At 47.0% G+C, this 26499-nt stretch overlaps 1 protein-coding gene across 1 annotated transcript; it reads left to right on the forward strand.

Moving 5' to 3' along the window:
• The first annotated feature begins 1509 nt into the window (after nt 1-1509).
• DGAT2 (diacylglycerol O-acyltransferase 2) lies at nt 1510-25644 on the forward strand. Its single transcript, XM_040584273.1, has 8 exons — nt 1510-1649; nt 9864-9983; nt 11012-11119; nt 11986-12056; nt 19025-19229; nt 22452-22626; nt 23222-23424; nt 24234-25644. The coding sequence occupies exons 1-8, from the start codon at nt 1610-1612 to the stop codon at nt 24386-24388; spliced, it is 1077 nt and encodes a 358-aa protein (XP_040440207.1). The 5' UTR covers nt 1510-1609; the 3' UTR covers nt 24389-25644.
• Nucleotides 25645-26499: the final 855 nt, after the last annotated feature.

Genomic DNA, 26499 nt, shown 5'->3' on the forward strand with positions numbered 1-26499 from the left:
CTTTCATATTTTTCTGTCTACCTGTCTATGCTGTCACAACCTGGCAGTACAATTTTTTGCAGGTTTTTATCCCGGTTATGATAAGAAAAGCTACCTTAGTCCTTATTTCACTTGTGGATAACTCTAAATCAACAAGGGACATGGGCAGGCAGGAGACCGTTCCCCTTTCACTCAGCAGTATTGTAGTGGTGATTTATTTCTGTTCTGGGCTCCCTTTTGGAGATCTTATCCAAGAGTTGTTGGGCAAGACCCTTTCTTCAGACAGGCTCTTGCAATTTTCCGTTTTTATACACATTTCAACAAGCCGCTACAACTGTTGGAAGACGGCCCTGTGGCCAAATGGGGAGTGAACAAGTCCTGGTGCCAGTTTGACTCAAAAGGATGGGTACGGGAATGCTTCAGGGGGCTGAGAAGAAAAATAAATCACTCTTTCACCTCTGAATCTCAGATTTAAGGTCTCCACAGCTGAAAATACCACTTTTTTGTGAAACACACTGATAGACACGTCTCTCTGGGCCAAAAAGTACATATTGCAGAGGCATCCCCAGGAGCAACAGGAAAATGCTGCTGGCTCAGCAAGGCTCGAATCTGCTCCTGCCCTAAAACCCAGTCAAAAATTGAAGCATTTTTGGGGGCATTTCGGTGGGGATCGCTACTTGTCTGCATATGGGGAGCTCTACATGCTCTTTGCTTCCAATGGGCTTTTCCTTGTGCGATGTCAAAGTTCTTCTCAAAAGCAGATCCTTTTTGTTTCCTCCAAATTACAGAAGATAAAATTAGATTAGAATATGAAAAAATATTAGGAAAGGGTGTCGAGGCCTGATCCTTTGTCCAGGGATGTAGCAAAATCCCCCCTTTTAACAACTGGGCCAGCCACGACTCTGTTGCAAAGAATCTGGTTTAATGCCATGGGAGCTGGGACAGACCAATCTGTCCCCATCTGTAAAAATGTATAGAAATCTCTTGGCAAGTGCAGCTACGTTAAAACCTTGATATATACCTAAATAACACCTTGTTTCTTATGGATCATTTGAGTAGATCCTTAAACATCTCGTTAGGAGAAGAAAATGAGGCTTAGTTAGAGGTTTGGGCATACCTGCAAACTGTCTTAATGAAAATGAAACTTAATGAAACCATTAAAGCGTCTGTTAATAAAATTTCTGCAATTTTCTCTTTTCTACCTTCCTCCCAAATCCCACCGGGGAAGCTACAATCAGCAGAGTGTGGGGTGGGAGAGTATTTGAGGAAGGAGGAGGCCACAGCGTCTTAAAGCACCCACTGCTAGTGGGGGCCTGGGGGGGATGCGCCCCCGCCCCTGCAATGGGGAGAAAGTAAACAGGGAGGGAAACACCTTGCAGAGGGTGTGGGGGTGCCCCCCGAGCCCCAACCCACGCAGCTAGGGGCACCACGGACGGCCAGCGCTCCCCCGCCCCCCGGGCTGCGGGACCCAGGCGCCCTGCGCGGCCCGTCCCCCGCCCCCGCCCCCCGCCCCGGGCTATATAGGGGGGTGCGGCCGGGGCTGCTCCCGCTCACCGGTTGCGCCGGGTTTCGGAGCCGGGTGCTGTTTTCCATCCCATGGCCCTGGCTGAGACCTGAGCACCGCTCCGCAATGAAGACCATCATCGCTGCCTACTCCGGGGTGCTGCGAGGTACCGGGGTGGGGGTGGGTGCTGGTGCCGGGAGGATGCTGCGCTGGGGGAGCAGCATCTCGGCGGTACAAGGTGCAGGCGGGGCGGGGGGGGGGGGGGGGGGGCGCGAAAGCGCCGCCGCGTTCTGTGCCCCTTCCCCCTGCCTGCAGGGGTGGGTGTTTAAGAGGGGGAAGGGGCGGGGGGGGAAGCGATGTGCAATGGCGGGGAGGCCGGTTGTAGCTTCCCTGAGGGGTGAGGGTTATAGCTCTTTGCGCAGATTTTGCTTTTTAGCGAGCTGAAAAAAAAAATACTAAGATAATTTAGCGAGCTAACCCTCCGGTCGGGAGGTTGAAGCTGTTGCAGAAGGCTCTGGCTTGTCTAAGTGCCCTTGCACCCTAGCGAAGTGTGGGTGTTTGCTCTTTGCTTAAAAAGGAGCTTCCTTCCCCCCCTCCCCCCGCTTTCTTTGCGACGGTAGGAAGGAAAGCGTGGTAGTTTTATCAGCATCACATGCCCGGTAAAATTCAGTGTTCAGCCTCGTTCTGTAATTTTGTATACCCCCCGCTTGCATCAACAGAGGAGGAAAAGAAAAAGCATTGCAATTTGTTGTTGCTTTATAATGGGGAGTTGAAGATTCAGTGTGAAAGCAAGGTTGTATGTTATGAAGTACAGTCAGGTTTGCTCCCGCAGCTCTCCGTGCTGGTAAGTAATCACCTCGCGGAGAGGAGCAGGTTGGGTGCCAGTGGCTGACAACCTATCATGGGCTGACACTGAATGCCTCTTCCTGCAGGCTGAAATGTGTAGGTTAAAGGCGTGGGAGAGACAATATGGGAAATCCCAAAGTGTGCGCTCCCTTGCCCGCTTGTAAAAGCAGCTCTAGGGATCTCACAAGAATAAACTCAACAAGTCTAAATATTTAGCTTGCTAGAGCCTTGTGCCCCTCCTGCGAAGGTGCTTGGCAAGAGATGTCAGGGCTTGCAAGAAGTGCAGACTTTGCAGGAAAACACACTTGGACAACGATTTACCCTGTGCCTTCTGGAGTGTCCTTGAGTGATCGAGCTGTGTTGCGAAACACTTTCTGCCCTGAAAAAGCAAACTGCTAATTCCTTCAGGGATGAAGCACCTGTGAAATGGCTTCTTGATTAAGCAAATCATTAGCAGACCTAAGAGGACCTGAACCTGGTGAATTAACCCCTCAGCTCTTGCTTTTGCACTGTGTCCTGTCCAGTCCTATGTACAGAGCTGCTAATCTCCATCAGAAAGATGTGGCACCTGCTGGTATTAGAGGTGGAGCTGTAGGATCAGTTGTGAACTGACCAGCAAAAAGACCTGTATGTGTTCCCTGTGTTCAGAATAGGTCCTTAAAGTAACTTAGCTTGCCTATACAACTAGCAGAAGATAAGTGATGTTTTGAGTTGAGAGAGGTAACTTGAATTGACAGCATGTGAACTGTTAAACTGGGAGCTAACTGCAAGCCAAGTACAGAGGATAAATCATTCAGGAGACTTATAAAATATGTAGGGCTGACCCAAGACCTCACTGGCCACCTTGTTGGCACTGGCATGTTAATGATGGATCTAGGACACGTGCATAATTCAAAATGGAGTGTGGTTTAGGGACAGTGATTGGCCTCATCTCTAGATAATCCTGCTTAGTGATGGAAAGCTGTCTTAACTCTCCTCAGGTCAATTTTCCTCTGAGGTCCCTCATGGGGGTCCTGCAGTGATATTTGTGCTTCCTTGCTAACTTCATAATGTGCTTCTGCCTGGGGAAATGGGAGATGTTGCCTTGGTGATGCAACCCATTGCCAGTACTGTAGCCTGCCATGGGCAACAAAGCACAGGACCAGCTTCAAAGCCTACCTGTTCATAGCAAAGCCAGGTGCCTGCCAGAGGAGCTGAGATTCAGGCTGGGCTTTGGTGGTATCGTGGGAGCCTGCAGGTCAAAGATGGACAGAGGTGATGTGGTACAGCAGTTCATGCATGGGACTTCATGTGCTGCTTGATTATGTTAGATAATTTCCCTCACTACACAGAACATTTAGAACAAACCCACTAGACTTTTTTTCCTACCTCCTGAACATCTTTTCAAAGTATCTTGTCTGTGCAAAGGACTAAGATTTGTGGAGTGAGAGTCTCAATGGCTCATACTGCCCTTCAGTCTTCTTGCTTGCCTGGCATCTGGCTTTGTCCCAGTGCTTGTGAATTTGACTGAAAGTCTGATTCTATTTAAAAAGGAAAAAAAAGGTTTGGGCACCTGCCCCTCTATCAACCCCCGTGTGTATGCAGGGGAACTTTCTCGGACACCAACCCAGTATTTCAAAAGTCAGAGCAGACCTTGGACCAGTGTGTAGGGTTGGATGATGCTTCAAGACACTTTGGGTAGTAGGAGTTGTCACCTCCTCACCTTGACCTGACCCACTTTGGCCGTAGGGTCTCCAGGCATTCTTGTATTTAGTAGAGCAGCAAGGAGGTGCCTCCCCTCTCCTGAGAAAGGCTGTTAGTGTGGCCAGAGCATTTAAGGGCTATCCTTTGCTGAAGTATCTTTTCTGATCTTGTTTCATCTTACAGAAGTTTGGGGTGAGGAAGATTATTTTCCTTAACTTTACCTTGAAGTTTGCCAAACCTCACATGGAACATAAGGCTGACTTCACTTTGGCTTTGTGAGGGAACCTGGGGGCTCCTGTTTTGGGAGTACAGCATTGCTGTGAGCTGTGTTGTGGTGGTTCCTCTTGACAAAACTACCCGGGAGGTCTGGATTTGCTCATGACTGAGCCCTTCTTCCAGAGCTCCTACATGCGTCTCCTGGACACTGATGAGATATAGTAAGATAGTTCTCTTTCTCTTGTCTAGAGCTATTAAGTCTTGCTGATTTAAATCTAAACATTTTGGCTGGTCTAGGGCAGCTGGGTCTACGCTCATGGTTACATCACTTTAACCTGCGTACGGCTGTGACTGTTGAGACTGGGGGCCAAGTTCAGTGCTGTGAGTAAATGCAGATCTAACATGAGATAAATGTCATGACAAATTTGTTTATTTGCTATGCAGAATCCCAGCTCTTTCCTAAAGTGGCTGAAATAAATGTTGTCATATGTCCCTGTTAACTATGTTGTTGACCTCCAGTTGTAGGCATTATTACTGCAGATAATGTGGAGTTATTGAGTAGTCTCATGGGACATCAGCAAACTGCTGTACAGCTGTGTACAGGGCAGGATAACTATACCCCACACTGGTAATTTGTTACTCTCTAAAAAATGATGCACTATCTAGTACCACTGACAACAAAGCTGGAAGCAGAGAGAGCTTCTGCACTGCAGCTGGGGCATCTGAATAAACCCAAGACACAACAGCTTGTGTTGCTCGAGGAGTTTTACAGATGTCTCATTTGATGTAGCAGCTTTCTGTGCAGACTCCTGCTCTTGCATGGGAGGCTGGATCCTTACAAGTATCCTGGTATCGGTCTGTTTATCTAATCTAGCTTTGTTACACTTCCCATGTCAGCTTCACTGCTGGGTATGTAGCTCAAAATGCCCATTTGCACCTTATGCTTCGAAGGATCTGATTTGGTTTTCTTCTAAATAAGCTGTGTGATGCAGTATAATTCTTGGTCAAGAATTAACATGCTAATTGTCTTGAAAAAGTTGCAGATGAAGCTTGACTCTCACAAGCTTTCAGTGTATTTTTAACAACCTGTAATGCTTACTTCCTCTCAGCTAATTTATTTGGCTGCTTCTTAATTAAAGTGCGGTTGATTGGGTTTTCTGGTGACCAAGTGTGAAGTCCTGTTTACTTCCACTCCTGGGACCTTTGGTTCTGCCTCCCTGCCTAGATAAACCATGCTAGAACACCATGATTTTTCAGATGAAGTGCTCCAAGTGCACCAGATGCTGCCCCTAGCTGAGTCTGAGTTGCAGGCATGAGTCAGATGCTTCATCAAACCTTTCGTTGATGCCAGGATCTCCTTGGTAGCATCTCCTGCATTTGGTGGTTGCTGGAATTAAATGATAAAAGTGTAGTAAGACCATCACCAGTTGAGAGACAGCTGGCTAACATCACTGAGCTTCCTTGGAAGGCTGCAGATGACTGCTTTTACTGGGCAGCAGTGAGGTCTCCTGGAGGAGTCACTACTCTGGCCATCTTGACAAGTAGCATCCTTGAGAGCTATGTGTGGCTTAGTGCAGGGAGTATCCCATGAATATTCCAGAGCATGAGCTGCAGTGTGAGTTGAGGGGTTCAGGACCTCATCTGAGACTAGGAAAGCTCTTGCTAAGACCTCTACTGTGTGGATGTTGGGCTGTCCATTTCTGGAATGGGTGCTTTGGAAAACATTCCAAGGGCTGCACTGGGTGGCCAGTGCAGGATAAGTGAATGACTTCAGCAGTAGAAGGTAGAGGTGCTCCAGGATTCAAAATACTTCCTTGGGAAAATACTAATATGAATGGATACCAAAGGCTGGGGTATACAGTATTCTTCTGCCTCAAAGATAATCATAGATATGTCTAATGTGCCTTATTAAACTTTGTTATTAGGCTAATATATTTCCTGAAAGTTAAAGAAATTGCTTTTCCTATGCTTAATTCTCATTTGGGTTTTAATATGTAAAGGATGCATGGTGTGGGCCCACAGGTGAGCGCTTCAAAGAACCGAACCCAGGTATCAGTTTTGAGTTATTCTGCTGTGGCTGAGCCCCCCAAAACCAGACTTCTGATGACTTGTCAAAGCTCTTCTGCCCTGTGTCACCAGTTACCAGCTTGACTCTCCAGAGTGTGGAAGGTCTTCCCAAAAAAAGCTTCCTGGCAACCTACAGCTGAAGGAAAAAGGAGGCAAGGCTTGCATGGGGGGTTGAATACACAGTGTTAAGACTGATGTGATGAACAGCAAGGTCAGAAATGGCTGGAAAGAGCTGTCTCAGCACTAAAGACTGTAATTGCCCAGCCTGCAGTTCATGCACTGGGTCCATCTGGAGTGTGCAGGTTGTTGGTGCAAAGGTAGACCGTGCACTGGCACTTGCCAGGGGCCACGTCTGCCTATTCCCCCAGCCCTTTCCAATGCCACTGGACTTACTTTATGCCCTTAACTGGGAATTAAATACTAATATTATTCTGCCCATGGTCACTGCTGGCTTTTCTGGTGCTGGGAATGTTGATCTGTGAAGGATGTTTTTGCTTTCAGGAAATAACTGACCCGGGACACCACTTGTCCAAGGGCAGGTGGTCAGCTGCCTGTTCGGAGCTGTCTGCCAAACCCATGCCTTCCCTCTGTCTGCAAGAGTTGAATGTTGCTACAAAAAGCTTAATGTGGTTTGGGAAACAAGCTGATAGGTCGATTTGTGCTACTCGATACTGGTCTATTTACAGGCTTAGCAATGCCTACAATTTGTTAAAGCATCTAGAAAATGCTGAAGTACAGATCCCTTTCTGGAGGGGTAGGCAGTTGTTCTCTTTGGGGGAAGAGGATAGGGATTTAGCTGATCTAAGGCTGGAGTGTTGAATTCGTCGATCCAAAGATGTTTTGGTAATGTAAGTGCATGTGCTGGAAGGATAAATTACATGGGGCTGGGCTTTTGTTATGGATCACAAATAGTCTCTAAGACTTTTGGCTTATTTTTGAGGACATGAGATATGGCCAGTGACATCACTATTGCTAAAGGCTCCCTTTAAAGTATCTAGCAGTCCTTGGACCGCATGAGGTCTGTCCATGTGTAATTTTGTAAGCCAGGTTTTTGGGATGGCATGTTCCTGGAGCTGCAGTAGAGGCTGCCTCTAGGCTGTGGCCCTTTGGCAGGAAGGACAGATTTCTCTTACCCTTGGACAGGTGGTTTCTGACTTTGTAAAGAAAAAGTTATCACTCACTCCAGATCTGGGGATTTACTGCCAAATGTGAAGAGCTACAGCGAGGGATTTCTGAGCCTTCCTGCTTAGGTATTCTAGTATTGCAAATCAGTGCAATGGTGATAGTTCTAACTCAACATGTTCTCCTTTCTCACCTCAGAAGTGGGAGGGACTTGCTGAGTTCACTCTTAATATTGTACTATGCTATCCTGTAAAGCCTTCAACTTGAGCTACTGCTTCAGACTGGATTGGTGCTGTAGGTTTCAGTTTACTGGCAGTTGCAGTGACATGATCTATCCTAGACCAAAACTTGGTCTGCTTGGAGTAGTTAATGCCCAAACCATTGCTAGCGTTGCTCGCTCAAGGTAGACAAGTAGAGCCAAGGGTCTGAGCTGGGTGGGCTGGCTCTAGATTTAGGCTGCAGCCTCTGGTGTGGCTCCCTGTTGATGTCCTTTACTACAGGAAACTCTCAGGAGGGCACATAGTTGTCAGCATAGGGACCATGTTCAGGCTTAACGTGGCACGGCATTGAAGAGGGGCAGCAGAGAAGCTGCAAAACTAATACAGCTGGTATTGTGCATTAATCCTATTGCCTAGGCTGTCAGCAAGGGCAGCAGTTGGGAAAGGCTGCAGAGATGTTTCATATATTTAAAGGATGCATCAGTGAAAATTTCTTTGTAGAAACTACTAAAAATTCTGGTACCTTCCTACATCTAATGGAGAAGCTCTTTGCAATCACTTTCACTTGGCTAAGTGTGAGTGCTTGCTAAGGTTATCACCACTGGCAGTGTCACGCTCTGCCAGCAACAGTAGGGACTAAACCCACTTGATACAGCTGCTTAGCAGCATCACATCCCTTCCAATAACAAGCTGCTTCTTAAACAGAAAAAGAAATAGGTAAGCATGCCTCCTGGTTTGTTCATAGGCCAGAAGCTTGATTTGCATTTCAGCCAGTTACTATTGTGCTTGTAAAATAAAGCAATGAAGAGAAGTGAAGGAAAGCCCACTTCTTTCTGGAGGTTGTTGGATGGCAAGTCACCCATGGGCCAGCAGGGTGCCCATGTGGCCAAAAGGCCAGTGGGATCCGGGGGGGGGCATCATCAGGAGGGGCATGACCAGCAGGCTGGGGGAGGTGATCCTCCTCCTCCTCCGCTCTGCCCTGGTGAGGCCACAGCTGGAGTGCTGGGTCCAGTGCTGGGCTCCCTAGTTCAGGAGAGATAAGGGAACTGCTGGGGAGGGTCCAGCAGAGGGCTATGAAGGTCAGGGGACTGGAGCATCTCCCTGGTGAGGAAAGGCTGAAGGAGCTGGTGCTGTTCAGGCTGGAGGAGAGAAGGCTGAGAGGGGGACTCATCGATGCCTACAAATCTCAAGGACAAGTGACAAGAGGACGGGGCCAGACTCTTTCCAGTGGTGCCCAGCGACAGGACAAGGGACAACGGGCACAAACTGCAACATGGGAACTTCCATCTGAATGCAAGGAAGAAGTCTGAGAATGACAGAGCGCTGGGACAGGCTGCCCAGAGAGGCTGGGGGGTCTCCTGCTCTGGAGACATTCAAACCCGCCTGGACACGGCTCTGTGCAACCTGCTCTGGGAGAGCTGCTTCAGCAGGGGGGTGGGCTGGGTGGGCTCCTTAGGTCCCTTCCCACCCCAGCCAGGCTGTCATTCTGGATATCAGCAGACACCACAGTAGGTGGTTCCTCATAGAAATCAAGTCTTTCAGCTTTAGTTGGTTTTCACCCTACCTGAATAGTTTAAGCTTCCAGAAGAGTGGCTTTCAACTCCTTCCCACCTCATTTATTGCTTTAGAAATGCTGTGATAGTTTTCCTTTCCCTTGGAGCTGTGGATCCTTGGGGTTGTGTGTTGGGGTGTTGCTCAACCAGCCCTTGAGCTGTGCTGTCTAAGGCTGGCGTGCAGAGCTTTCCGTGAACACACACATAGCTGTACAGCAGGCTTGGTCAAGGGTGGATGAGCAGTAGTCCAGACCACAGCCTGGTGTGTGCTTGCCTGTGGTTTGGGACAGCTGATCTTTATCTTACAGTGAACTCAGGGGTTTTTCTCTTATCAAACGCTGCTTCCAGGAATTGGCAGTTTGAAGTGTGGGCATATGTTAGGACCAGTGCTAATGTCCTCTGCACTTTTATGGTTGAGTGAATAGAGGCTTGCTGAAGTGGGAACTGATGTTATCTATTAATCCCCTCCAGTATCCCCATAACAGCTGAATGTTTGCAGATGGCAATCCTTCCCCTTCCAGGATGCCCAAACTCCATGGGAAATATGAGCCTTTGACAAGCCTTTCTCTAAAAGCAAACTGCACAAAAATTGATTTTAAACCTTCTGTTTGAAAGGAAATATAGATACCTTTGTGCAGGGTGCAAATGTGGCTTTCTGTGTTTTTTTTTTCTTAGGCACAGGATCAAACATTCTTTCTGCTCTGCAGGATTTGTTCTGGCTATCTAAATCCAAAGTAGAGAAACAACTCCAAATCATCTCTGTGCTGCAATGGGTTCTCACTTTCCTTGTCATGGGTAAGTATTACCTTTTGACCTAAAGCAAAGCTTTCTTTGCCTTTGTTCTGGAAGAATTTTAATGCAAAAATGTTAACTTTTATATAAGCATTAATTACTGGATGTGTAATGCAGCAAGATGCTTTGTGGGGTGTGTGAGTATTGTAAAGCACTTGCATACTTTGATATTTTGGCAATAAATGACTTCACCTGGCTCTAGAAAAACATAGAAGCTAGAGAGACCTACTGATGTTTAGCACAAGTCTGTGTCTACCATACAAATAAGGCTGAAGCAATTGGAAATCTCTTACCTGACTTGCTCGTGGGAATGTCTACAGAGAATAAATTTCTTAGAAGCAACTACTAACTGATGCAACTGATGGCAAGAAGAGTGCCTTCCTCTTGGCTTGGTCTCTTTCCAAGAGGTACCAGAGAATGGCAAGAACTGTTTTTGTTAGACTACTAAAATAGTAAAGACTTTGTTTCTGGGTGCTTCTGTTATGTGAAGCCTCAGGCTGCTCTGCTCCATAGTGCTGTTGATAATTATTGTGGAGAAAGATGCTGATTGCAGTCTGTCAAGTAAGTCTTGCTGTTCCTTCCCAATTTAGTTTGTGATAAAACGGCAACATCATTTGTGGGTGGGATCTCTGGCACCCTGGTGGGATGGCTGGTGTAATGTGTGGAAGGCTTGTGTGATGGTGGAAGAAACTCCCTTGGTGTGGGCCACTGGGAAATCTTGATGCTTATGAAGTCTTGCTCTTGCCTGATGAAGCAGCTGCCCTACCTGGAGATACTATAGAAGAGAGACCTGGAGAAACCATGAAGGGGAGGTTGAGGTACTTCAAAGCGTGTAGCTTTAGAGGAAGCTGTCTCAGCCCTACATAAAGGGTTTTTAGCTAAATCCGATTTGATTGAGGATTAATGACATCAGATTGAGACTAAGACGTCAGTATAGAAGGGTCAAAAGGCAAGAGGCTCTTTATGCAAGTGTAAATGCAGACCAAAACCTGATGCACCCTTGTTTTCTTATCTTTCTTGGAACTATCCAGGTATTGCTTGCACTTTAATCCTCATGTACATACTGTGCACAGACTGCTGGGCAATTGCGGCTCTATATTTAGCCTGGCTGGTATTTGACTGGAATACACCAAAGAAAGGTAAATATTGCAGAATAGATCCTTATTGTTTAAGTGTCCTTGTCCTCCTGTTTGGCCAATGAAGTACTTTGTATTGGGTGACTTCCCTTCTTAGTGGTGGTTGGCTGAATCGCTGACCAAAAGCATTATTCAGTGAAGCATATAAATGCCAGCCTTTGGGCTAAGCAGTGACTGCAGGTTTTGATGCTGAGGGTAATTCACGATAGCACTCACTAGTATCGTGCCATTGCTGGCTTTTAGCAGCATATTTTTAAGGCTTAGGTTCTTTCTATAGGCCAGAAAGATCTATATGCATAAAGATTCAAGATCTTGCTGTCTTCAATCTCTTACAAGGTTCAGGCTGTCACATGACTATTAAGATGTGGGTCCCCTGTGGAGTCAGTGTTGCTGCAAATAAAGCAGAAAACTCTTATTTCAGAGAACAACTTGCAGAAACCAGCTCTGAGAACCCACTACAGCAACGACAACAAGTTTTGATGGCAACTCCTTTCATAGCCAGATTAGCACAATTCTCCATTGCTTCAAGACCACTGAAATCATCCAGGATCTTGGCCTTTTCCCAAAGGATGACTCTAGGGTTAACATTGAGCTGTTTCTGGCTTGAATTTTCCATTGCCCAACTACAACAGATTATCAGGTCAGATCCTACTGTGAATTTGTAGTTAGTTGTTAATTAGCTTGAAGTACTCTGAAGTCCTGAGGATGGATGGTTTCACCTGACTTTAGTGAAAGATGCAGGTGTCCCATTTAGAGGAATGAAACTGTTGATTTCTCTAGTAAGACAGCAAACTATGTGGAGTCCTTTAGGCTTCTTGGGGGACACCCATGTGGAAAGCCTTTAAAACCACGAGTTTTCTTCTCTTTAGGTGGAAGAAGATCCCAGTGGGTGAGAAATTGGGCTATATGGAGGTACTTCAGGGATTATTTTCCAATAAGAGTAAGTAACAGTTTAATACTGTGCATTGGCACTTAACTATTTTGTAGTAACTTTTTTGTAATAACTGAGTTGTAGTAACCCCTGTGGAAATGATGTTGTACCTATACTAGTCTATCCATGACACTGAGCTTTAAGTAGGACATGCCTTACTTTGCTGTACTACCGCTTGGAGCGGCTGTGGTCATAAAATCCGAGATGCAACACCAGCGATGGTATTGTGATTTGTAGAAGCTGCTGCTTCTGATGGTCTTGAGGCAATCTGCCCTGTAGCAGTAAGGTTCCCTGTTCATCTCTCCAGCTTCTGTGCTGCAGCAGTCCTGTGTTGTGCCTAGCCATACCTCTGTTCCTCCCTAGTACACCTAGTGCAGTTTTGGCCTGTTTTCCAGTTACACCCTAGGGCAGCAGTATACTGGGTAAGAATAGCTGGGAACCCTGTGTACCAGAAGTCCTGCCACTTCACTGGGAGTGGTAAAACCTGCTCTGAAGTCTAGCTGCTTTGGGGAAGGGGGGGGGTTCCAGCAGTGTGAATAGCTCCATTTCTCCAGCTTGTGACTTACTCGCCTTTTGCATGTATTTTCCCTGGTAGTTCAGACGTGTTGCAGGCAGGGGACAGGGCTGCCAGTCTGCCCTGGGGACTGCGGAGTTAGCTGAGGGGCTTGGAAGGGAGCAGGGGCCAAATTCAGCTAGGAGGGAACTTGATCCTCTTTGGAAGGACACACAGCCGAAAGGACTATTATGTAAGGCTGTTGGCAAGTTTTATTCAGCCTGAGCAAAAGGAAGGGACCTTGCCATGGCTTTTGATGAGCTACCCACCCCTAAGACAGTCCAGCCTCAGAGAGCAGTAGGGAATCCAATTCCAGTAGGAAACCAAAGTGGCATAGATTGGATTCTTCCTTTGCAAAGTCACTTGGACTCTCGGGGTGCCTGAACCTGCTGCTGGTGAGCAAACCTCTTGCCACACTTGCTGCTGTGAACAGGTAATTCTTGGCGTGGGTGGGTGTACATGGAAAAATACATCATGATGGCACAGGCTGCAAGTGCCTGGTCAGCCAAGGTCTCATAGCTAACGGAGAACAGAGCGTGTTCCAGTGTTGAAGAGGGCTTCAACTGTTGTTTTCTAGTACAGCATCCACAGTACTGCAAGAAACACCATTGTATTGATATTGCTGAAGGCTAAAATGGGGTAGTTTCTCCTGAGGACTTGATTCAAGGGGGTCACCAGTAATGCTGCACCCGTGTTTCTCCCCTCCTTTGGTGTCTTATATCTGCCTTCATGGAAACATGCTCCGCACCAGCCATGCAGGTCAGATCCACTGTAGGTATTAGAAGTTTGTCAGTCGCGTTGTTCAGGTATGTTTAGAGATGAGATGGTTTAGATAAACTGAACTTTTTTGCTGTTTTTAGGTAAATACTTACTAGTTCACACAGTCCACTTGTGAGAACCCCTTATGGCTGTAATTCCTTTGTCACTAAGGGGCAGAGTTGTGCCAGGCTTACGGAGCCCGCAGGTAAATGGTGCAAAGGGCAGAACACAAGGGCTGACAGCTGATCTGCTACAGGGGAGCAGCCAGCTGGTTGTTCAGCTGTTAAAAGCTGCTGACATGGGTCATGGGGCTGTGAGGTGCTAGAGGTGGTTGTCTAATGGGACTGATCCTATGAATATTGTCTCTTGCAAGGAGTGGTACCGACCACCAGAATGGCTTGGGCTTGAACTTGCTAAGAGCATGGGAACTCCTTGAAAAAAATGAACTATTTGCCTGTCTTCAGTCAAGAGGGAGACTGGTCTAGAGAGGATCACTTGTTTTAAATCTTCTGTCTGCAAAATTCACCTTGACTAGATCCTGGACAATCTGTGTAATGGCTGAGCAGGGCTTGGTTTGTTTCCGTGGGTCATGGTTTGTTGGGTAGTAATCTGCTGCACCTTGTCCTGTGCAGTGTGTCCACTGAGCACTGCAAAGGCAGATCACACCAGTGACAATCTCACCCGTGGCACTGGGAATGCTAAACTGCCTCTGCAAGCTCTGCATGCAGAGCTGTGATAGCTGCATCCATATCGGCACAGGCACCACCTGCATTTAGGATATTGGCTCAGATTTTACTCCTATTCCAGGGAATAAATAGGAAGCAGTTTTACAGATTTTTTTTTTTTCCAAACCCCTAAGGCCACCTCCCCAGGAACAAGGACCCAGCTCCCAGTGGGTGAGAGTTGTAGCACCAAAATACTGGGAGAGGAGGCCTCTTGGCATAGTGTCCTGGGTGGCTGCAGATCTGAAGGCCAGGGTTTCCCTGTACCTGGCTGGTGTGAGCTCGGTCTTGAGGATGCAGGCTGGATCTGGCTAGACTGAAATGCCACCGGTACCAACCTCTGACAGAGCTGTGTGCTAGCACTTGTCCTAGGTCTGCTGCATCCTTCCACAGCTCCACTGCTGGGATCAGGCTTGCTCTAGCAGAGTAGCTGCATGAAAAGCAGGCTCTGCTCTGATATTTATGCTGATTAGGCTTGGTCTCCACCTGAGTCAGCGGTGCCTCCCGGCCTGAAACGCCAGCAGGACTATTGTACCTGTATCTGGAGGTACCAGGTTGTGTTTTGTAATGCTGGGTGGATTTGGAAACCAGCCTGAATCTGGCTAAATTCCTCGGCATGAGCAGAGGTTGTCCGTATTCACTGGGGCTTGTTGCAGCTGCTGTGACAGTAATAAGCTATTTTAGGGCACTAGAAGCTTAAGTTTGTCTGCTGCTTAGTGGTTGGCTTTGCAAATAGTGCTTTAAGCTAAGCAGTACATGCAGCAGCTGAGGAGGCTTCCAGTGAGCTAAATCCTGGTGCTGAACTGCTAGGTAAAGACCAGGATCTTGCAGGTGCGAACATGGTGCTGTGTGCCTGCTGCTGCAGGGGCAGGCCAGGTCCCAGCAGCTGCCTGAGCACATCCTGCTGATCTGGGGATGTCATGTCGGGAGTGACACAAGCTAAAGATCTTCTGTAGTAAAGAAGCCATCACCTGAGCATGTGAGCACAGCTACTGCCGATCCCCATTGGCAACAGCACTTCAGAGACCAAGGACTGCAGACCTTTGGCTCACCTCTGAAGCAGTGAGCACTTCAGATGTGTGCAGTGACACCTCCTCCGTCTCCTGCTGAGATGGGAGAGTCGGCAGCTAGCCAGAGCGAGGACTGCTGCAAGACAGACTTTTCTTGCAGCGTTTGTATTGCATTCTCTGGCTTGGCTGGCTTCCTGGCAAAGCTGCTCCTTAGTTGCTGTTGTAGATGACTTACAAAATGGAGGTGGAGGTTTTTTGCTTCCTGTTTGTGGTGTAGCATGGTGATAATACTGAGAGCCTGGAGGGGTCTTCAGGTCCTGGCCTGCATTGCTGGAGAGGTGAGATAATTTCTTCCATAGTGCTGCTGGGTGTGATGCAGCTAATTGCAGCTGTTCAGTTGTTAAGCAAGTTTATATGCTCACTGCTGTTGCTTGGATCCTGCAGGATGAGCTCTAATTTTCTGCTTTCTGCGTGCTTCTGTGGTCACTGTGCTGCTCAGCTTGCAGGCAGGCTGAGCACCCACCTAGGCATCCAGTTTCATCCTGTTCTGCAGGCTCCTGGTGATGAGCAGTAGTATCTCTGCAGTCCGCTTTCTGCACACTTGAATGTGCTGTTTACTCATCCCATTCCTACAAATAAAATAGTAAATACTGTTCTCCAAGTGTATCTGGCACTCAAATATTAACACTAGGGTTTTTTACCATAATTGTACTGCTTTATTGCTTCTATAGGCGGGCTTAGATTTGTTTAAAGAAATCTTATTACTAGAGCAGATGGATGGACCTTTGCTCCCACTGAAATAGGGTTGGTCTCAGACAGCAGCTGGGAACAGGCATGTTAAGTGCAGTGGGGTGAAGGTCCAGCTTCAGTCCCAGCACTGTAAATCATCCAGCTGGGGGGTAGCAAGGACATTTTGCCTCTGTCTCATCATGGGAGCACTGAGACTTCAAGGAGCTGAGGCTGTATGGGACTGGAAAAGACCTTGAAGGCAAAAGGAAAAACCTGCTGGAGGCTCAGAACAGAGTTGCAAAGGTGATGTCAAATGACAGCTACAGCAATTCCTTAGGCCATTCTAATAAGGCAGCTCAGAGTTTGCTTGTAAAGGGGAAAGGTGCAAGAAAACTAGTGGTGAGTGAACAGCCTCCTAAGGAAAACTTCAGTCTTGCTTGAGACTAGAAATAAATGATTACAGCACTTAAAAAATCCCTGCTTCTAGATTAAAGCATTGGAACAGGCTGCCCAGGGAGGTGGTAGCATCACCGTCCCTGGAGGTGTTTTTCAAAACACATAGATACGGTGTTTGGGGACATGGTCTAGTGATGGACTTGGCAGTGCTGGCTTGATGGTTGGAGCTGATGATCTCAAAGGTCTTTTCCAACCTAAATGATTCTGTGACTCTAAATTTAGGGAAGCCTGAAGGCAGAGCCTTCATTGTTGGCAGGTCAGACCCTGGGCTGAGTTTATGCACTAGCAGATCCAAGACCTGCACAACTTGCCGATAAGGGTGCAAACCTGTTTGATGCCTGGCAGTCTCTGGCTGCCCTGGTTTGAGTTGGGTAGAGGAAGAGAAGTTCACTGTTTTGGGACAACCTGTGGAGGGCTGTGGCAGTCTGGATGGGATGAACTGGGGGGGAAAGCGTGTGTGTGTGTATATGTGTATATATATACATGAATGCCAGGCTGACTTTCAGACCTGTGAATCCCTGTTGTGAGCATAATGTTTCTCATTGAGTCTCTAGAGTTGCTCAGATATTCCCCTTCTGCCTTGCCATGGGTGAGGTGTATGGGTGAGTTGGTTCCCTGCATACCTCTTGCCTTACCCACCACTTGCACAAGCCATACAGGAGTATCACCAGCCCTATGGCTCCATAATAGGAGGTCTTGGAAAGCAAACAGAGCGATAAGGCTGCAGCTTGGCTGGGGCTCATACAAGGTATGCCAGCAACAGGTTCCACTGGGAACTGGATGTCCTTGCACGTGGTGGAGTGGCTGGAGTAGGTTGTTTGCCATGGCTGACAGCAGGACAACTCTGTATGAGACAGACATGTGGCTCTACCAAGATCAGCTGACAAATGTCTTGTGCTCCAGATTTGCAAGGACAAACCCTCTGTCTCAGCTGGCTTCCTTTTCAAAGCAGCTGTGCTTTGGTGCAGGTGAAGGGTGAGGTCTGGAACCTGGAAACCACCACCTGCTCTAGCAAAAGCTTTCAGGAGGAACGTCTGCCACTGGTCCAAGTCATGTGTGTCTGTAGCCACCAGGCCTTGAGTCTGTCCTACAACAGAGCAAGAGCTGAGGAATTCTTATGGAATCATTGCTTTTTTTTTCCCCTCCAGTCTTTCCTGGAGAGTGGTTTCCAGTCTAGTCTGGCAACCCTGTTTGTCGTAACTGGTCAAGGCACCACCCTCTCACCCTCGAGAATGAAAGCAAAGCCATCTACTAATTGGGCAAGAAAGGAAAGGGAAGAAAGGATGACTTGGTGTGACACAGGCCACGGGGCTCTACAGAGCTGCTGCAGCCACAAGCATCTGCACACGCTTCCTGGAGCCCTACATGACCTCAGAGCCAGAGGAAACAATGAGGAGGGGTAGTCAGCTTGCTTAACCCGTGGCTGTGTCATGCCTGTATTGCAGCTGCTGTCTTACATAGCACAAGTGCTGTAGTCTCATCTAGGGACCGTGACGGGAACATGGGGAGGAGGGAATCAAATTTCTGTGCATGCTGCTTCAGCATGTCGCAGTGGCACTCCAGCTCTGTAGCATGATTCAACAAAGCAGACTCGCTCGCTTACTGCCAGGGCACTTCTTGGCTAAGGCAGGAGGGTATGTAACGCTGATGTGACGTCTTGGAAATCTGCGTTTTTTCCTGTAGGAGCTGACAGTGACCTTTGCATATACAGTCTGAGGGATGGGGTGCAGTTGTTCTAGCACCCTGTGCTGAAGGAGCAACTGTAGCTTGTAGGTCCTGTCCCAATCTGAGAGCTGCTGGGATGTTGTGGTCAGCAAAAACTGGCACCATTGCGGGCTGGAAAAAAATTTTAAATTTGATCCTCTTTTGTGGGGTGATGCAGTAGTCCTGTTGGGTGCTTAGTCAGATTGCTTGTGTACTGCCAGGGGAAGATGCTCTGATGCATGGGACGCTGCTGCTACTTACAGCGCCAAAAAAAATCCTCTGGCAGTAGTGATACCATGGTATTGGTTATGCTGTGTATGGCTTTGTCATGTTCATGCTGTGCAAACAGATGAGTAAGTGGTTAGGAATATTGCACAGCCCCAAACCACTATGATCACTGCTCCTGGAGCATGTCCTGCAGAAATTGGAGCACTGCTGTGGATGGCTTGGTGTCTTGTTGGCCCTTTGTGTAGGCCAGAACAAAACTTAAGGAGGGATAGGTTCCAGTGGTAAGCCACCCTTTTGCACATTTTCCCTCTTGGAGGGTGGCCAGTAGGCGTGTTAAGTGGCTGGATCTTTTTTCAGGTGTTAAGCAAACTTGCTTTTGCTATGGGACACCGATTTTTTTTTTTTTTCCCTTTGTACTGGGATGTGATCCACTAATGTGCTGAGAGAGGGCCTGGAACAAGGTGTAGCTGTGACTACAGTGCCAGGAAGGACTTGGTTTGGGCAAGAGGCTTGCAAGAATACCCTGGGGAGGAGTAGAGAAACAAAGAGCACAGGCTACTGCAGCCCAGCCCCTCTTCCTGCCTGGCTGACAGTCATCTTGTGTCCACCAGCAGCCTGCTTATTCTTCTCCCTCTGCTTGGGGAACTGAAGCCACATTACTGCAGCCTCTGAAATCCAGGATAGCCCATACCCCAGCTCTTAGGCTGTTCTGCCTGGTGGGAAGAGAGACAAAAGTGGGGGGCTTTGACTTTTTCTCTATTTTTTTCTTACCTGAAAATATCTGTTTTCATGTGAGCTCACTCTTTTCTTTCCTAGCTGGTTAAAACCCACAATCTGCTGACAACCAAAAACTACATTTTTGGGTACCATCCACATGGCATCATGGGCTTGGGTGCCTTTTGCAACTTCAGCACAGAGGCCACAGGTGTCAGCCAGAAATTCCCTGGGATCCGACCATACCTTGCAACGCTGGCTGGGAACTTCAGGATGCCCATTTTGAGGGACTACTTAATGTCTGGTGGTAAGTGCAAGCACATGCACTGTGCTTCCTCCTAGTCATGCCCTTGCCTCTGAACTGTCTTCCCCTCTTTCAAGTGAAAAGTTGTGGCAGAAGCTCACGTAACCACTTCTCTCTGGTAGCATCACACAAATGTTGCTTTTGTGTAGTTGTCAAGAGGAAGCTGTGAGTAACTGTGAAGAGCTTGGGCTGCAGGGACTGCTGCTCCTCTGTATTCATCCTTAACTCAAGGATACTCTTGTCCAAAGGCATAGTAAAGACATCTGGCATCTGTAGTTATGGATGTAGAAGATGGAGACATGGAAGCAAGTGTCCTAGTTATCATTAGGACGTACTGGTAGATGAAGAAGTTGCACTGACCGAAAATATAAAATATTTGTGAGCCTTTGAAATGTGAATACCATGACTAGCTCTGCTCTTAGGCTCTACCATGTGAGCTATCATGCATCTAGAACTTAGGGTGGTGATAGCTGACCTCTTTGCCCAACCACATTTTTAGCTGCCAGCCAGGAGTAAAAGAGTCTGGGGGTATTGCATGGCTCCAGCTGTTCAGAAGAGCCCCTTCCCTGAATATATTTCCCACAGATGGGTCACAGGAGTTAGGCAGTGATATCTGTACTGAATGACATTAATAGATACCAGTATTTTAATGGAACACTTAATAGATTATAACTGGGCAGAGGAAGCATTGTTGACAGCCTCAAGAAATGGTGTTCTTGCATGGCCTGAGCTTCCTTTTCGGAGTGAGGATGCCCATCAGTTAGGCAGAGGTGAGGGAAACTCTGAATTGAACAGGTCAGTACCGCGTTTGCTGTCCCTGGAACAGATTCGCCAATAAATGACTTTAAAACAGGTATCTTAACGTAGTGGTTTGGCTGAATCTTGACCCGTGGCTGGGGGAAAGATAGGAGTAGCTGTACTTGGCTCTGACTAGCTAGGTTTGGCTGTTTCCAAGATTACTGCCTTGATTTGGTGAGGGAGAAGAAAAATAACTGCATCTGGTGCAGAAAAGGTGTTTGTCCCTGCCTAGGAAGGGCATTATCTCAAGCTGGTTTCTATTGTCCTGCACCAGATGGAAGTTGCTGTGTGAAGTCCTTAATTTCCATAATTTGGGAATCCTACAGGACAGCGGTGCATGACAGGTTGGGATCTGCTTTCTAGTCTTATGTCTGTAACTTAGTTGTGTTGATTAAGCTTCCACACAGCCTTTCTGTATTTAAAAAAGCATGTGCCATCTGCTCAAGATGACTGGTAGACAAATCCTGTGGCTAGCCAGAGCTGCTTCCATCCTTTTTGGAAGGAAGGTGGGAGTAAGACATTAGCAACATCACTGCTGACAAGGCTGGCTTGGCTATCCCTGAGCATTACAGCTAAATTGGTAAGAAATTCTGCTTCCTCTGTACATAAGATTTAAGCAATACTATAGGTGTGATCTGTTGGACAAAGCAAACTTTTCAGAAAGCCATGATTTGTTTTCAGTTTCCTGTACTGGAACTTAAGGGTGTCACTACGAAGGTTTAAACATCATTTAGGAAGTGCTGATAGTTCCCTCCAATCCTTTGTTTTGTGGATGAACCACTTCAAGTGCAATCCTAACAAATATTACTATACCAATACACATACTTAGTTGGTTTGGGACTAACTGTTACATATTACAAAGTTTTATAGCCTACTAGAGATTAGAGCTACATCAGGGATCCTCTAAAGCATGAGGAGATGGCCAGAAAAATCCCATATACTTTGTGAATGTGCCAAGGAGCACAATTCAGCAATTGCCACTTGTCTGCATGTCTCACTGTGTTTTCTGAGGAAGGATTTCAGTGTTGTGGGCAGTAGTAATCTCCCCTGAACAGGAATCTGGGCTGTGTTGTCAGGGAGCCTTGGTGCATGGGAGTATGAAGGTGTCCTATGGGGCAGCAAGTACAGCCTGAGCCTTTCAAAGGAAATGTGGTCAGAGGGATGTAGCTGTGCTGAAAGAAATTTTTTTTTATGTATTCAAATCCAGCTGATCTGTCTCCAGTGAGGTCTGCTCCCCTGTGGTCTGGAGCTGGGATTAGGTGGTGACCTTGATACCCGGATACATATGAAGGCTTACAGACTTGCCTTGTATAATTCCACAGAACTCATTCATCATTTAGTTCTTGGTTCAAGTGATGACTACCATGAGATGTGCAGAATCAGCTTCTAAAATTAAATTGTGTAATACTGCCCTTCCTAGTGCAATGACCTCAAGTACTCAGCACAGCTCAGACATGTTGTGTGGATGGGAATGTAAATGACGGCATATCACTTCTCAGCTTATCCTGGCCAACAATGTGAGGCATGAGCAAGCTCTGACAATAACTGTACGAGAAAAGCACAGATTTCGGGAGCAGAGAATCAAACAGCATTTTAGAGCAACAGAGTAGAAATGAAAGGTGCTGTCTTTCATTGAGCTGAATGGGAAGGTCCTTGGGAGTGGGGGTCTGCAGCTTTAGGGCAGGGGTGGGTTTGTGAAGCTGGAGTACTGTGACTGGTAGTGCAGTCCTGCCCTTTCCAGTGTGGGACAGAGGGAAAGACCTTCCCAGACACTTGTCTCAGAGCATGGACTTATGTGAGCACTCTGCCCCATACATCTTTTCCATTCCAGGACAGCAGAGGATTGTGCTCTTGCTGTGCAAGAGCTTGATATTTCAGGAAAATTTGGGTTTTTAGATTAATTTGTAATGGATCTGTCTTGGAAAGGCTTGTTCGTTTATTTTCTATCACTAAAGCATCCTCCCAATGCACAATCTATTCAGCTGCTTGGTTTTGCTGAGGAACTGGTCAAATTCAGACTCTCACCCACCAAACTGACACAACTGCTTTGCTTCTTCCCCCCAAGGATAAACCAGCTCATATGGCAAAGTTTACTTAGAGGGAGGATGTCTTAGGCAATTGATTTTTGGCATCATGAAGTACAGAAGAAAACCCTTGCTGAAGCCTTTTGTGTTAAGGGCAAGTTCTGGAGAGCTGGTGTTGGAGTTTGTTTCTAACCAAGTCTAGTGCTGTCCAGGTCTATTAACTGCTGGTTTAGTTGAGGAACAAGTTGCCTGATAATACACCCAAACCTCTATGACCCCAGGGAAGTTGGACAACTCAACCTACAAATCAAGGCACAAACTTCTTGCTACAGGTATGGCTGGTATTTTCAGGATCATCTTAATCTTGCAGCTTGACCCTTATGTCTGTCTCCTGGATATGCAGGTATATGTCCTGTGAACCGTGACAGCATAGACTACATCTTGTCCAAGAACGGCAGTGGCAATGCCATCATCATTGTGGTTGGAGGGGCAGCTGAGTCCCTGAACTGCACCCCGGGGAAGAACTCTGTGACACTGAAAAACCGGAAAGGATTTGTGAAACTGGCTCTACGGCATGGGTAAGGAGGAAACCTCAATGCCAGAGCAGTACTGCTAGCATACAAAAAGTGCTTTTATCCCCTGAAGCAGCTGATGTCTTGGATGGATTCTCCTTTCTGCAGTCTTGCTGTGTTGTGTGGATGCATGCACAGAGAGCATCAAGCACATGAGTCTGGCTTCTGGCTTCTGCCTCTGAGCAGGGGATGGGGTGGGAAGATGCCTAGGACAACAGGAAGCTTCCAGGGCAAGGGGAGGCCGGTGTCAGTAATCTGCATGGGGCACCACCTATGTAGGCCCTGTGATCTCCAGGGATCCCATGTGTCTGGAATGGGGTGTCCATCAAAAATCAGAGATGAGACTATATGGAAGCGTATTTAATGCCTGACTGGGTAGTGTTTCACAGGCCCACTGCAAGTACGAATCTCCTGCGTGCTTAGAAGTGTATCTACTATATCGTGTCAAGTCTGGCTGACCTATGTCAGTACCTTGTGCTGCAAAGAGAGCTCTGGCCACTAAAATCTGCAAATGTGCAGCCTCAAAGGTGTGCGACTGTGGTACTGTAGTATTGACTGCAGACCAGGGGTGTGGGGTCCTAACATCTTTCCATCTTTATAGTGCGGACTTGGTTCCTGTCTACTCCTTTGGGGAGAATGAAGTGTACAAGCAGGTGATCTTTGAGGAGGGTTCCTGGGGAAGATGGATTCAGAAGAAGTTTCAGAAGCACATTGGCTTTGCTCCATGCATCTTTCATGGCCGTGGCCTCTTCTCCTCCAACACCTGGGGATTGTTACCTTACTCCAAGCCCATCACTACTGTTGGTAAGGTCTTGGTATGAATGTGCTATGTGCTTCTCTAGGTAGTAGTGTACTTGAGTCTATGCCATACCTCTACTCTAGTTTGGTGTTGGAGTCTTGACTATAAAACTGTTTTCCCTTCTATATAAAACCTTCCAGCATAGCTGAGAACTAACTGGAAGAGTTACCAGAGGCTACAAGCCTTCCATCATGTTCTTCTGGCAGATACTTTTGCAAGTGAGCGCTTTTGGGGGAAAATATGCTGTAGCTGCTACCTTCTCTGGTCTTGGATAGTTAGAGTGAGAAGCAGCCTGCCTCCCCATGCACTCCTAGGACTGGCAGTGTGATGCTGTCTGACAGCTGAATCTTAAAGCCAACTCTAAAATTTGCCTTTGAGTCTTCCAACCCAAAGAAGCAAGGGTTTGAGGGAAGGGGGGTGGGGGGGAAGGCCACATTGCTTTTGTGGTGTGTATAAGGGAACACAAGAACTGCAGCTTTTAGTCTTGGTTCCTGTTAATTGAGGAGGGATTTATCGTGCTGCTGTAAGGAGAAAGAAGTGGGACTTTCCAACCACCTTGCACAGCAGAGGCTTTGCTCTGATGGCATTTGTGTAGCTAAAGTGAATCTGGGTGTTGCTGCAGATGTGGTGAGAAAATTGTGCTTCAGAGCGTAGCAGAACTGGGAGGAATGAGGCAAACCTCTGCTATAACGGCAGGCTGTGCTATGCCAGGGTGGATGTGCTGAACTACCATAGCTGTGGCCATAGAAGACAAATCTGCAGGCTGTACAGGAGCATTCAACCTAACATGTGGGTCTTTCCCTCTCTTTATTAGTTGGAGAGCCCATCAGCATCCCCAAAATCGATAATCCATCCCAGAGGGAAGTGGACTTCTACCACAGCATATATGTCGACTCCCTGATCAAACTCTTTGACAAGTATAAGAGTAAATTTGGCCTGCCAGAAACAGAGGTCTTGGAAGTCAACTGAAGGGACTGGCTCAGCAGCACCTCCTTCTCTCAGAATAAACACATCTTCTCCAGGAGTCCAAGCTGTCATCGTGTACTTGAAAGCATGCGTGGGTGTATGTGTCTGTAAAGAAAGTGTTTAAAGTATTGCTAGACCACTTTATACACACAAAAAAGGCTTTGCTTTGGATAAATCCCATTACAAATGTCTTTCTATCAAAAAAAAAGCACAACTCCCTATTGCTTGTGAGGATTTGGATGGGGGAAATGATTGCCTTTGTAATCTGCTATATAATGCTGTTCTATTGCCAGTAATGGGTTAAAAACATTCCTACAGCTACTGTACCCGATAGCACAAGCTATTTTGGGGGAGAGTGGGATCCATCTGGTTTTCAATCAAAAAAGCAGCAGGATGATTTGAGTGGGATGGCAGTATTACAGGCGTGTTGCAGAAGAGCCATGTTGAGACATGCTTACATAGCACAAGAGCATTTCTGCTTTGGAAAAGCTCTTCCTGAAAGCACAACGAGGCTGCCAGACACCCTGGTATGGCACCTCCTGTGGGTGGTGCAGCAAACAAAGAGAGTCTGGTGGACCTCCGTCCATAGTGTGGAGGCTGTTAACTTCCACTTGTATTTTGAATGTCAGTTTAGAAGCAGGTCTGTCCCAGGTGTTGCTTGCACATAGAGATGTAGCTGGAAATATGGGACTCCTGCATAGCCACAAAACTCCAAGGACAAGTTCTAGGAGCGGTGGGATGGTGCAATTGTGTGGCCTCAGTGTTGCAGACCCTTAGGGTAGCCTGTAGGGTTAAATGCAGTGGGACTACTCAGGCAAGTGTTTTGGATCCCAAAAGCATTTGGGGAAAGCTAGGAGTAACTTCTGCCCAAAGATGGCTTTTAAATATTCTGTCCAGTGAATGTCAAGGAGTAGCCTTTTCATGCATAGGATCTAAAGTGAGCAACTTTTTAAAAAAGTGTTTATAAAATGTTTACGTGGATGTTAACGCTGCTTGTAGTGAGAATTCTTTGGAGTACAATGTGTTTATGTATAAACCTGAAACATTGCACTATTTGCATATCTGACCTGCCTTTTCAATGGTTCATTTGAGTGTATTTTGAGCTCCAAAATGTGCCTTTCTTCCATGCAAGAGGACAGTACTTCACATTCCTGGAATCTTGCCTCTAAAGACAAATGTTCATCAATCATATTTGATAGACTGTATTATGGAGTATCAATTTTTGTACAAATTTCTAGAAATAAACTTGGCCAAAACCAGTGGGCTGCTTTGGTCTCTCTGGTGCTGCAGGGGTGTGTGGCTGGGTTCGTGTTACAGCAGTTGTTTGTGTGATTGCAGCTGTGCCTTGGTTTTCATGGGGAGAAAACTGTCCAAAAGCAGACCCACGCTGATCTGCACTGTCCCCGCATGGGATGTGCAGGATAGGCTAAGCAAATCTTTAAGGTTTAAGGGTGGGTTTTTGCCTGTGAGTGTATAAGGAGCTAAAGCAGTTTATGTCTATAGACCTCCTTTACTAAGCAGATGCAGAAAGTTCATGCCTTCCTGCACCTTTTGGCAAATTATTTTGGATTTTGTTGCTGCCTAGTGCACAGGGCTGGATTGCATCCCTGGCCTTTGGCTGAGGAAATCCTTCCAGCACTTGTCAGAGCCCCCAGCCTTCTACTACTGGCGGTGCAAAGTGCTCCAGAAATAGCACACACTGCTGTTCATGTGGGCTCTTTTAGTAAGAAGCGAGGGTTTAACCTGCTGTCTGTTGGGGCTGGCCTGTGAGCTATGGAAGTGGTCCATCCATGCTGGCTGACTTTCACAGGTGGCTGCTGCTGCTTGTCAAGGTGAAAGCCAAACTTAAATTTTGCCTTTTTGAGGCTTGGCCAGTGGAGTTTGAAAGTCTCCTGCTCCAGAAGATAAACCTGGTGTGTTGCTTGTTCCCTCTTTTCCTCACCCCTAGTAGAATTGATCTGGTCCTGTCTACTGCCAGCAAACATTAAGGCTGGGTTTCCAGTGACTTGTCTGGAAGTGCGTGGCAAGAAAAGCCCAAACTACTTCTGACAGTTTGACTGGACAAGTCACTAGAAACCACCTTTGGCACAAACTGGAGGAGGTCAGCTCTTGCA

The sequence above is a fragment of the Falco naumanni genome, chromosome 2 (assembly GCF_017639655.2).
Source record: "Falco naumanni isolate bFalNau1 chromosome 2, bFalNau1.pat, whole genome shotgun sequence".
NCBI classification, from domain to species: Eukaryota; Metazoa; Chordata; class Aves; order Falconiformes; family Falconidae; genus Falco; species Falco naumanni.